The 13350-nt window shown below is 42.9% G+C and overlaps 1 protein-coding gene across 9 annotated transcripts in view; it reads left to right on the top strand.

Moving 5' to 3' along the window:
* The window catches only part of ptprdb (protein tyrosine phosphatase receptor type Db), an 88513-nt gene that overhangs the window by 52932 nt on the left and 22231 nt on the right, over positions 1-13350 (top strand). For all 9 annotated transcript variants that reach the window (XM_029511923.1, XM_029511913.1, XM_029511876.1 and 6 more), the window contains 10 exons: positions 6422-6547; positions 6689-6836; positions 7011-7156; positions 7407-7551; positions 8449-8751; positions 9950-10143; positions 10774-10800; positions 11409-11526; positions 11826-12413; positions 12825-12919. In XM_029511923.1, coding sequence (XP_029367783.1) covers positions 6422-6547; positions 6689-6836; positions 7011-7156; positions 7407-7551; positions 8449-8751; positions 9950-10143; positions 10774-10800; positions 11409-11526; positions 11826-12413; positions 12825-12919 — 1890 coding nt within the window. The remainder of the gene's footprint in view (positions 1-6421; positions 6548-6688; positions 6837-7010; positions 7157-7406; positions 7552-8448; positions 8752-9949; positions 10144-10773; positions 10801-11408; positions 11527-11825; positions 12414-12824; positions 12920-13350) is intronic.

Here is a 13350-nt window from a genome sequence, read left to right as displayed (position 1 = left end):
TATGCTCAAACTCAGGCCCTTGTCTTGGCCTTCCAGCCATTTTCCATACTTGGAAGGCTTACTGAGCTTCAGTATAATATGTAGCTACATGCTCATTCCACCCAGGTCTGATGCTAAATGTTTTGCTATGATTATAAAAAGGCTTACCCCCTTTATACAAAACAGCCACTATACAGTATTATTATACATGCTATAGAAGGCTTCACTATGCTTCTTATTCTTACAGTTAGCGTCTTTACACAAAATTGAGGCAAATTAATATTACTCAAATATTTATCAGTATTTGTGTGATATTTCAAGATGTCCTCCTGAGAAAGGGTTGACCAATCCAATTTTTCAGTGTTGACTTTACAGTTATTCTCAGCAATGGTTGGCAGCTCAGCAACATTTGCGGTCATATTAAAGGGTATATGATCAGACATTGATAGCCCATAACTAATACTCATATGCTCAACTGCTGCATGCCCATCAGCTGTGCTTATGCAGTGGTCCAGCCATGATGTAGTGTGCCAGAGTTCACTAACACTAAAGTGCTTTACTCAACAACATTCGGATGTTATCTTCACAAAAGTGACTCAAATGTTTGGCAAGCAAAGAGTTGCTATCTGTGACATCTGCATTCATATCACAAATAATGTACACACTGCAGGAGATATTGTCCTGAATAAAAGCATTTAAAAGCAAGCCTATTAAGATATTCATCTTCATTCTCCCAGGACTCATAAGGCGTGTAGACATTGAGAATGATAAAATCATTATCTTTGTGTGTATATTGTACACCAATGCACCAATCTACTCAAAGTCGAATACTTTTTATCATAGGATCAAGCTTTTTTTTTTCTTTTTTTCCAGTGAATAGCCACTCCTCCTTATTCCTGTACTAAGATCAGTTGTTGATTCTCCAGCTCCAAGAAATTGTGGATGAAATGAGTTCAGTTTTTCCAACTTTTGTTCAGCTAAGAAAGTGTCTTGCAAGCATAAAATGTCACAGTCCTCAAGCAGTTTGTTAACAACCATGCGCCTTGTTAAATCCCCTTCGCTCTGACCCATATGCACATTATTGAGCTGCTGAGCCTGCTCCATTGAACACATTTGTATGGAGTCAAAACAGTCTCATAATGAATGAACTCTCGCGGGGGTTTTCGTAGTTGTATATCGCAGTTTCGTACTCATATTTGGGACTTCGCTCATGTAATTTTGAGGCACACTACACATTTACAGAGCATAAGAATTGCTGAATGTGCAATTCCGAAATCTGTAGGTTGAATTTTGAGACTGACCTGTAGTCGCAGGTCAGCCAACGTCGCCATTGGCTGGTAAAGCTTTCGATTAAAAGTATGTTTTTGATTGACACTCACTAGCCAATCAGGTGCTTTCAGCCAATCGCATGGAGAGACGTCAACGAAGATTCTCATTCATCCAGGTCATTATTCTCCATCTCAACATTGATTAGTAGGCAACTGGACTTGTGTTTGTCTAAGAAGACGTTGAAGACGTTTCGCCTCTTATCCGAGGGGCGTCATGTGGGTGTGTAACTGAAAGTGCTGGTTTCAATTGACCATTGTTGTGGTCACATGTGAACGACAGTCGGGGTCAGGTGTACCCCTGGTGAACGATTGGTGTTCACCAGGGGTACACCTGGGACCAGGTACTTTCTGGTGAACACACCCACAGAGGTTACATATCTGGGTCCTTCTCCACTGCCTTGGTCAGACTAGTAGACCAACTAACATGAACTGATGAAGCCCCTCGGACAAGAGGCGAAACGTCTTCAACGTCGTCTTAGACGAATACCAGTCAAGTCCGCTTATTCATATCGCTGCATACATGATGAATACCAGTAACCCGTTTTCTGATCACTGCGTCCTATCTGCGCAGGCGTGCGATACGTCTTACACGTATTTTGTTTACAGTTGCCGCGCAACAGACTGAGCGGGAACTGTAAGATAACATAAAAAACGAGACCTCTGCGGCTTCTAGCGGGCTCGGCCTCGTTAAAATACCCTTGCCGCCATGTTGTTTGTACATCTTGCGCCTGCGCAGACAGCGCTCAGCCGTCAGAAACCGACTGCACAAAAACCAAATGTGGATACGTCAAAAACCCAAACAAATCCGGGATACCAAAGACCATGTAAATACAGTAATTGAATTGGTTGAAGCGTCCTGCTTAGCAAAGTTAAATGTTTGAATGAGCAAACTATGTGACATGCTGCCTTTTGCGAAACGTGTTTTTTATTGTTGCCATAATGACAACGGTCGCTAATGGTACAAGTATGGAGAACTGTGAGGGGCTGTATAAGACCGAAATACGAGCAGGAAGCTGGGAAATACTACTACGAAAACCGCCGCCCACCTGATCCAACAACTTTAGCCATGCCTGGTTCACAGACACGCCGGAGAACGGCTCCCTCAGGCCAAAGCTCAGGGCTGTACATTTCACCGACATCGTTACATTCAGCACAGACTGAGTGATCCAAGTCTACTGTTCACAGTATTTATCTTCCGGCGGACCGACATCTCGGCGGAGTTTTCTCTTTAGGACACACACGGTTTCACCGTCCATGTCTGGAGAGAATATGGTGGCAAACACACTCATTCATTTTGTCTCGACGGTATGGCTGGCACTCATGACACCGGTCCCGTCGACAGGCACAGCACCCAGTCTCTGTTTTCGTCCAGCGGCATTACCCGGGCGGTCAGCGACATTTCTCCAAGCGCGGGTGTGTCAACCGATTTGGTTCCCCCCCAAATTTCTGTTCCCCTTTACTCTGATTTACTGCTGAGTCGTGCGTAGTTGCTAGGTTACCGTGCGTACTTAAGGAAGAAACACAAATGGAAACACAGCTGGGTGTACGGAAAGCGAAATGGAAAAAGCCAATGTGTAGGTTACTGGTATGTTATTTATTATATAACAAAATCAATTGAGAATGCATTTGTTCGGACATTCTTTGTCAATCTTTGTGTAAATAGATGCCAGCTAGCATATCTGTGCGAGAGTAGCCTACATTAAGTAAACCTCACTGTCGGATCACTTACACTAGTTAGTCGCTTCGAAATGGACTGCTAGCTAACTAGTTAGCATGCTCGACTGACGGATTGATGACATTACGTTACTATTGCTTCCCGTTCATTTGGAAACGGGCAGAGCGCCTGCGAATGACACATTTCTGCTCCTCGGAAACACCCACCGGATAGTGTCCATATGTTTCATAATTCACGAACTCGTTGAACAAAAGTTTACCATTTTAAGAAAATACACTCACATGACAAACGCTCATCCTGGCCGCCCTTTGGGAAACTGGGTTGGGTATTAGTTTATGCCCTGGGTTAGTTCCAAGTAAGGGCATGATTTATACGAAAGTCAATGATCCATTCACTGAACACTTCAAATATTTTTCCCTGAAAGCCTACACATGATCTGTTATCTCTACATAATTATTATTCACGGTTAGGTCTGTGTGTAAACCACCCCCAACAACAAATGGTTTGGCCACCGATCCTTCGCTAAGCCCCGCCCCCCTTGGTTACTATTGCTATGCTAGCCTGTTGTCTGAAGTTCGGTAGGAAAATGTCCAGTCAGCATCAGTCCAGTGATCAGAAAGGAGAAGAAAGAAGAATAAGAAAATAAAAGGTTGAGAACTTTTCTATACAAATGTTTTTTAAAAAGATTGTGACGGTGGATTTGGGACGAGAAACGTAGAGCAAGGTAAGAAACAGGGTCGTTAGCTTGTAACGTAAGCTAACTGGACAGCTCTAATGCTAATGTCCATTAGTCTAGCTTGTATTAAAGCCCGACACAAAACGCTATCTTTGACTGTAGCTGCAGTCAAGTAACAGAGAAAGTGACATGTTGGCTTTATTTCTGCACAGAAATAAAGATTGACCGCAAATTTAGAAGAAGTACTCCACCGCTTCAGACACAACAACACACACAAGGACCGGGACAGAAGAACCAGAAGAAACCTGGTGGTGATACACACCAGGTAATAATACGACCAAGATATATGATGTAGAATGACCCGATCGTTATGGAGAAACACCATGTATAATGGGTGCTTACAATTAGGAAGAAAACAAGTTAATATACTGAAATATAATCTTTCACTAAAATAGTTCATCTCTTTACTGGTCTAGTCTGTGGACGCGTCCTGTCTCCGGTCTGGTCTCGGTCCGTTCCTGGAGGGGTGCCGTCACCCGTCTGGTCTGGTTCGGCCTAGGTCCTGGGGGGGGCGCCGTATCTGCATTAGCCCAGTCCAATACTCGTAACCAATTAACTCCGTAGACATGTTCCGGTGCCCACACCGGGAATGGACCTTTACATACATATTACATACAACATACTTAACATTACAGTAAATCATACAATCATTACATTACATATTAACATTGTCATCACTTAACCCCGGGGATACATTACATTACATACCTACACTACATTGTACATTTACATCACCTAGCCGGGAATCGAACACTTCCCAACTAGGTGCGGGACGGCAGCATTACCGCTGTGCCACAGCGCTGCTCGAGTTGCTGCACACATTTGCGCTACTTCCCCATTTCACATTTACGTCACCTGACCTAACCGTGATGACGTGCCACCCAGAGTGGGCTGCGATTGGTTCCAGCATCCCACGTGACCTATTCTTCTTAGCTCCGAGTCCACGCCTGTTGACTTGTTGATAATTTTTATGAGTAAATAAATACTATGCTTTGTTGCTGAATTTTTCTTGTGTATATGCTACAGTTTAACTGGTTGATCGATCAATGATAATTATGTAGACCTATAGCCTATTTTATGGGCATGTCGTGCAAGAGATAACAGATCATGTGTAGGCTTTCAGGGAAAAAATATTTCAAGTGTTCAGTGAATGGATCATTGACTTTCGTATAAATCATGCACTTACTTGAACTAACCCAGGGCATAAACTAATTCCCAGCCCAGTTTCCCAAAGGGCGCAAATTTGATACATTCGGGAGGCCAGGATGAGCGTTTGTCATGTGAGTGTATGTTCTTAAAATGGTAAACTTTTGTTCAACGAGTTCGTGAATTATGAAACATATGGACACTATCCGGTGGGTGTTTCCGAGGAGCAGAAATGTGTCATTCGCAGGCGCTCTGCCCGTTTCCAAATGAACGGGAAGCAATAGTAACGTAATGTCATCAATCCGTCAGTCGAGCATGCTAACTAGTTAGCTAGCAGTCCATTTCGAAGCGACTAACTTGTGTAAGTGATCCGGCAGTGAGGTTTACTTAACGTAGGCTACTCTCGCACAGATATGCTAGCTGGCATCTATTTACACAAAGATTGACAAAGAATGGCCGAACAAATGCATTCTCAATTTATTTTGTTATATAATAAATAACATACCAGTAACCTACACATTGGCTTGTTCTATTTCGCTTTCCGTACACCCAGCTGTGTTTCTATTTGTGTTTCTTCCTTAAGTTAGCAACTACGCACGACTCAGCAGTAAATCAGCGTAAAGGGGAACAGGAATTTGGGGGGAACCAAATCGGTTGACACACCGGTCGTCTTTCCCGACCGTGTTTGGGCGGTAAGATTAACGACGCCTTCCACGTCTCGGTTGCGGGCCCCAACTTCAGCCTCCTCTCGACTGCGGAGCGTGAGACCCCCCGTCACGGCCGAGTCACCTGCGCCCAGGAGCTCCCATCGCCGTCAGGCCGCTTCGGTTCCTCGGTGGCAGGATCCAATGAAGCCCCCTGGCTCTGTAGTGTTCAAAACGGCAGCACCAGCGCGGCATTCCTTTGCTTTGCTCTGCTCCATGCCGATGCGAAGCTGCTCACACACATCAGTCTGGAGCTGGGTCGTTTGTGTCAGAACTTTCACTCCATCACATAACTGCTCCATCCTCCTTAGAAGCCAAGAAGCATCCATCCTGATAAAGGTAACTGTCGGCAATTCATCCAAGTGGTAGGAGACAAATCTGGGAATGTTCTCCCCACATTCATTCAACACTCTAAGACAAAGTTTTATATTGTTGACATCTTTGTGCTGTCCTTCATAGGCAGGGCAGAGTTCAAACAGGGCTTTCTTGAAGGCCTCATTCCCCTCTGAATCAAATGTGCTCACCACCAATAGCACGAGTTCATCGTGACTTAGTCTTCAATTTCACAGATAAGAAGTTTAGCAGTTCATCCTCAACAATTGCTTTGCCATCTTCTGTAGATCTCCAGCTTTAGCCGAGCACATTTAAAAGCAGGTTCAGAACCAGGAGCTGCTGCGCTGTGACATCCGCCATCTATAAAACTGATCAAATAAATAAATCCTGATTTTAGTGCACGAGTTTGCAAATTCTAGCATCAACTTATATTAAGTGTCCTAAAAACCCAACCTAACTTCTTGAACAAAAATTTCTCAAGTGGAGATGCAGTGTACAGTTCTTCCCATTTCCCCTGCAGGTCAGAGGTCGTATGCTGAGCACAACAACTGCGATCATCCACTGGGATGAACCAGAGGAACCGAACGGACAGGTGGTCGGCTACAGAGTGTACTACACATTAGACAACATGCTGCCAGTCAACCAGGTGTGTGCCAGTGTGTGTGCATGGTTACATCTCATTTTGTTGCCACTTCTTATTAACTGCGGCGGACAACTTGTGCTGTCTGCAATGTATCTAAGAAGCGAGTGTGCATCTGTGTGTGGATTTGTGTCCGTGTTTTCTCAGTGGGAGAAGCAGATGGTGCGCAGCGCCAACTTCATCACCATACAGGGTCTGACTCCTAATAAGACTTATTACATCAGAGTGCTGGCCTTCACATCCGTGGGTGACGGACCCCTGTCCCAGGACCTGCAGATTATAGCCAAAACTGGAGGTAAGAGGCCAATGCCCGGTTTTGTCTGTGTGCACAGAGAGAATTGTACTGATATGGGTGCTCATTTTGTAGAAGGACTACAGGGATAAACCAAAGAGTACCCAGAAGAGTAGAAGAAAGGAAATACCTCTCTACTTCTCTTTTTGTTAATCCTTGTTTCCTGTAATTCCGCAGTTCCATCCCAACCCTCAGAATTTAAGGGGGAGGCCAAGTCTGAGACGAGTATCCTGTTGTCCTGGGTGGCCCCACCCCAGGGTGGCCCAGACAACCAAATCACAGGATATGAGCTGGTCTACCGACGAGCTGACAACACAGAGGAGGTATGAGTGAAGGGAGGGACTTCACTCCTTGGATTTGTAGCTGAGTTGATGGGATGATAACAGATTAAAGGACAGATGTATGACTGGATGAATGGTTGGGCTGACAATTGATGGCGACATTAAAAGTGAGCCAAAAAGAGCTTGTGTTTTTTTTTATATACTCTGTAGATAATAAGTGGTGCCAAGTCTTTTATTTTCTTTCTCATAACATGATGTCTTCCACTGTCCTTTTGTCTTCATACCCCATCAGAAGAAAATTAGCTTTGAGCCAACAACTTCCTACCTGCTGAAGAATTTGAAGCCTTTCTCCACCTACACCTTCCAGCTGGCAGCCAGGAGCAAGCATGGAATCGGGGCGTATACCAATGAAGTGTCCATCGACACACCGCAGACACGTAGGTCCAGCTGCACACACTCCTGTGTGTGTGTGTGTGTGTGTGTGTGTGTTTGAGAGAGAAGATTTTGAAAGTTGGCAATGCAAAACTGACAATCAACACAGAGTGAACCACACGCTGCATATATGTGATGCACAATCTGAACATTATTTATTTGAATTTGATTTAAAAAATATGTCGCTTGATTAGTTGTTTTTGCATTGTCACAAATAAGAGGTTGCGTGAATCCAGACTTGAACTGACCTCAGCTTTGATATTTCAACAAATATAGCGCCACTTAACTGATTTATGATCCAGAACAAAACCTCAGAAAAGGCTCTTCGGTAAATACGCTAAAGGAGAAGTAATTATAACTCATAGCAAATTTGTTGGCCATCAACCTGAGGTCTGTCAGAGATACAGTCAGGACAAGGTAAGAAGCCACAGTTTTGTAGATAGATGAACAGACCTTCATCACGACTCAGGCACAGAGGCTTGGATAGGCTGTAAGGACAAGCTATGGAAAGGTATGTTTGTGTGTTAAAGGTCTAGTCAGTGTTTTTGTCTCGCATCTCCTCTAAGTCATTGACCTGTTTTCATTAATCAAGCATCTCTACCAAAACCAAAGTTGACAGCCATCCTGCAGTATCTTTGTTGGACCATCTTGCTTTCTAGTCACAGGCTCATTTTACATACAAGCTTCAGTTTTCCATTGTTTTGTTTTCATTTTATGTTTCTTTGTCTTTTGTTCTCTGTCTCTCGTCTGCTCAATTTCATCCACCATTCCTCAATGGCAAACCTCACTCCCTCACCTTTCACCCACCAATCACAACTTGTACACACGACCAAATAACATTTATCCCAATGAACCCCACCCCTCCACCCCCCAACTGTGCTTCCTTAAAACTGGCCACTCAGTTCCTTCAGCCCCTCCCCAGGACATCACATGCACCAGCCCCAGTTCTACCAGCATCCTGGTAAGTTGGGCTCCGCCTCCTCTGGAGTTTCAGAACGGCATCATTACGGGATACTCCATCCAGTATTCCACCAAGGAGGGCAACAAAACGTCTAAAAGAATTGACGGAATTCCTTCGGAAAGTTCTCCCTATCTCCTGGAGAACCTGGAGAAATGGACTGAATATGGCATAACGGTACAAGCGATGACCGAAGCTGGGGCTGGACCAGAAAGTTTACAGCTGCTTATCCGCACTGAGGAGGACGGTATGTTCCAATGCAAACCCACTGCCTGTCGTAGGATGGTCCCCTCCACTAACAATGGTTACCTCTAATGCACAAAACATAGCACTAATGAGCTCAAGGCAATCTAAACTAACTGCAAGCCTTTTTCCGTTTCCGTCCGCATTTTGTCATTTCTTGAGCTGCAAATCTAAACAGATGATGCATTTAAGAACTACTGTGAGACCCTTCAGTGTGGAAAACCTCTCCTTTATTCCTTCATAACTGGCAGATACCTCCAACATCCGGAAATCTCCTCCTGCTACCCCCTCACTGCTGCTTTCTCTTGTAAACCCCTATTTTTCCCAGCAGCCATTTTGTCCTCTTTTTTTGGACCAGCTTCGTCCATCCACACTTACTCCTTTCTTCTTAAATTTCCTGTTTTTGGGAAAAGGTGTGGTTAGGATTTTCCCTAAGAGAGGATAACAATATTTCCCACTAACACTAACAAAAATAACCCCCTTGGCTGCAGCTGTACCTTGGCCTTTCCTCACCTTGGTTTTTCCCCACTGGACCTCCGCCCCTTTAGTTTCTTCACAAATACGTGGATATATTTTAACTAACTTTTATTCAATTGATTTAATTTTGCTTACAGCTATTTGTAATATTTTCAGTGATACTTTTTGATATCCATTCTCATTCTCCTAACTATGGAATTTTTTCTGACACCATCTTACTTTAGAGTGCTCTTCTGAGGGTCAGTCATAACAAGAGGTGGAGGAGGTTTTTTTCTGTCAGTATTTTTTTTTTTTTTTTTTGTAAGAAGTCTAGTTCTTGGCAGCATGAGAGAGGTTTTTCTTGATAACAGTATTTTCTCTTTGACTGCCCGCCACTGTTAATCTGCCCTTGGCAACAAATCCTTTTCTATCTGCCATTCTTATCTTTCTCTACATTTGCTTCTTATCCGCCACTGCTTTTTTCCTCCATGTTTTTCCTCAAGCACTCTCATTTTTTTTTTTTTACTATTTTGACTTTTTCCAAAGACATCAGAGCAGTTCTAGACTTTTTGGAGGGTTGTATTTTTAAAATTTTTGAGTATTCTTTTTTGTCTGACCCCTCAAATTTTTATTTATTTTTTTAAATTAGAACAAAGAACTTCACTAAAATGAAAGGCCTTTACTTAAGAAGGTTTGCGTGCCCATCATCTGTGATTTTTGACCTCTATCCCAAAATGCATTTTTAGTTCCAAGTGGTCCTCCGCGAGGGGTGGAGGCAGAGACTCTGAATGCCTCGGCCATTAGGGTGAAATGGCGAGCACCAGCACCTGAACGGCGGCACGGTCAGATCAGAGGCTACCAAGTCCACTATGTGAGGATGAACTATGGCGAGCCTCAAGGTCAGCCCTTTATCAAGGACATCCTCATAGAGGACTCACAGGTAACACTAACACACACACTAACACCTTATAATCAAATTGTATTTGTCAGGAAGTGTTTTACTAATGGTTTAAATTAAAAAATATATATTCTATTCAATATTTTATGCATGCATTTCTTTTAATGTACAGTAATGTTTTTTTTTCTTTTTCTTTTTTCTTTTTTCTTTTTTTGTCTTCACCAAAGGCAGAAAGAAATAATCACTTTTACTTAGGTTTCTCAAAGAAGAGAGCTTGCAAGTTGCCTTCTGGTTTTCACTATCGAAAGAATTTTACCTGAAAGTTGTATTTTTTACATGTAGTAACCCTAACTCTAAATTAGGACAAGATTAATTGTCTTGTCTTGCTCCTGATTTCCCACAATGTCTAACTATTCCATTAAAATAAAAGGTGTTTGAATAGTCAGAGGGTTTTTTTTTTTTTCCAGTTTTGGGTTTAATCAGTTTTTTGTTCACTGTAGTTAATGGACCCATATCTTGTTATACTGGCCCAATAACTATAGTTCTATGGCAGTAAAAGACATGTGCATGTTTAAGTGTAGAAAAGACACAAAGGACATAGGTTCTATCCCAGATTATAAGAACTGTCTCTCTTTTTTCTTTTTTTTTTTCCTATGCTGTCCCATCATTCAGTGGGAATATGATGACTCAACTGAATATGTGAGTAAAACTTTATTTCAGGCTATTATTCAACAAAAATGATAACTAAAATTAAACATACAATAGTCCTGAGTCCTACTTAAAAATTGCAGATTCTCCAGAAAAACAAGGGCTTAAAGTCAGGGAAATGCATTTTATTAATTTCATGACCCTGCAAAACCTGTAAACAGATGATATGAGTAATTATGGTTCTATTATTTAATATTGTGCATATCAATACTGAGTGTGTTTAGTATGAAGATAGAGACTATTATGAAAGGCTTTCAGTGGTCAAGTATTTAAACTAAACAGTTTGGTATTGACAATTGTCCAGATTTGTCCAGAGCACTGTTGACATTGTTTGGTAAGCTGACCACAAACCAAATCTTCAAGCAGAAACCAGATGAGCCATGAAAGAAAGAAAAGTTCAGGTTGAAAATGTCCTGGTCCACAAAATAGCCAAAAAAAGTATCTCTACTGGTACACTGACATTAAAAAAAGGCAGGGTGCACCTTTCTGACTAGTTTTGACCTAGACTTGGTTATTAAATTGAACTTGCAATCATTGTCCTGAGGGCACAGAGAAGCAGTTGCCTTTTACAGCTGACACGGCTTTTTGTTCTCTTGCAGGAGGTTGTTCTTGGAGACTTAAAAGCAGACACTCCCTACTCTGTATCAGTGGGGGCTTACACTGCCAAAGGTGATGGTGCTCGCACCAAACCTGTTACGGTCTGCACCGCCCTGCCATGTAAGTGTGTCCACACAAGCTCTCTCATATTTAAACACGAGAAAGCTACAAAAGCACACACAAACATGCACAGCTAGTATTGATCTTTTGGACAATAGCATCACATAGGCCATTATATATTGTTGCATTATATTGGTTTGTCTTTTTCTGTCACGCCTTGCTGTGCCAGTAAGAGGCCAGTTTCTTGATGCCATGTTAACCAGATATATTTTGAGGTGAAATAAATAACATGTTTTTCATTTAACTTCTAACTCGCTCCTCCTCATTCTCTCTCCCCGGCCCTCCCTGTTCCCCCCTAGTGCCTGACAAACCCAAACTAGTTGTGACTGCTGCTGATTCAGGTACTGCTCTGCTTCAGTGGTATCCACCACCAAACCCACCCACCCCACTCCTCGGCTACCGCCTAACCTTTGGCCGCATTGACGTGCTCCCGTTTACGGTGATGGAATTCCCCTTCAAGGATAACCGTTACACCGCCCAGGGCATCCACAAAGGAGCTAACTATGTTTTCAGACTCTCTGCCCGCAACAAAATGGGCTATGGAGAGGAGGCAGTAAAGGAGGTAACTACTTCGGAGGACGTCCCCAGTGGATACCCAGAAAATATCATCTCTGAGGAGGCCTTTGCAACTTCCCTCCGGCTCGCGTGGAAATCAGTCCCTCTAATCGAGCAGAATGGGAAAATTACAAAGTACTTGGTGTTGTACAAGGATATAAACAGTCGAGGGAACGCCTCAGAAGTTGTGGTGCCTGCTCCCGGGTCAAGTGTATTGTTGGAGGGTCTGAGTGCCGATACTGTGTATGATGTCAGGGTGTGCGCATTCACAGCTGTTGGCCCTGGGCCGTACAGCCCCAGTGTCCAGTTAAGGACGCAGCGGCTAGACCAAGGTAGGACTCGTATTCAGTTCCTAACAACTCGTCGTCCTCATTGCTCAGCAGAAATCTGCTTCCTAACAGCAAAACAGTGCACATATTGTCCCAAATTCATACCCACACTCAGACACACAACATCTGACGACAACATCCTACGTGTCCCTTTTTCGTTGTCTTGTCACTGTAGTCTTAGACCCTACGTCCTTTTCCAAATTCAAGGTAAGAGTCTTGGGTCTTGAACAAGTATTGCTGTCCAGTCATAGCGTTGAACCAAGCAGATAGTTAGCTTGAGACTGGTACTAGGGATTGATATACAGGTAAGGCCATTATGTCTGACTCAGTGGGAAGATTAAATATTTAATTTTCAAAACATATTCATCTTTGTTGTCTCTTTATTTTATTTATTTATTTTCTTCTCTGTCTTAGTTTTTGCCACTAACTTCAGAGTAAAGGCAGCTATGAAGAACTCTGTTCTGCTGTCCTGGGAGATCCGAGACAAGAACCCTGCCCAACCCTTCACAGTAAGTGCATTTGCACTGTACTTATTTAAATATATTTAATTAAGAAGAAAGAATGCAAATAAAAGGGGAGCACGGTGACATGGTGGTTAGTACTGTTGCCCCGCAGCAAGAAAAGTTGTGAGTGAGTGGTTGTTTGTATATGTCGGCCCAACGATAGACTGGCGACTTTTCCAAGGTGACCCCACCCTAGCCCGAGATGCTGGCTAGAATAAATGGATTATGCCCTTTGAGGAAGCATTTTTGGGATTTTAATGTAGAATGTAGAAAGGATGTGTTCAGTTTGCATTAAAACCAAACAGCACCCTTAGCAAACGGCAGTGTGCTAGTGTAAGTATAACTACAAATACATTTAAAACAGGCAAAAGTGAAGTAATCCACTTATTCGTAAAACACGTTTTACAAAGCAAAGTGCTGTTCCAAGCATAAAAAAA

Source organism: Echeneis naucrates, chromosome 1 (assembly GCF_900963305.1).
Source record: "Echeneis naucrates chromosome 1, fEcheNa1.1, whole genome shotgun sequence".
NCBI classification, from domain to species: Eukaryota; Metazoa; Chordata; class Actinopteri; order Carangiformes; family Echeneidae; genus Echeneis; species Echeneis naucrates.
Note: the sequence above shows the minus strand (reverse complement) of the source record. Positions and strands in the feature narration are given on the sequence as shown.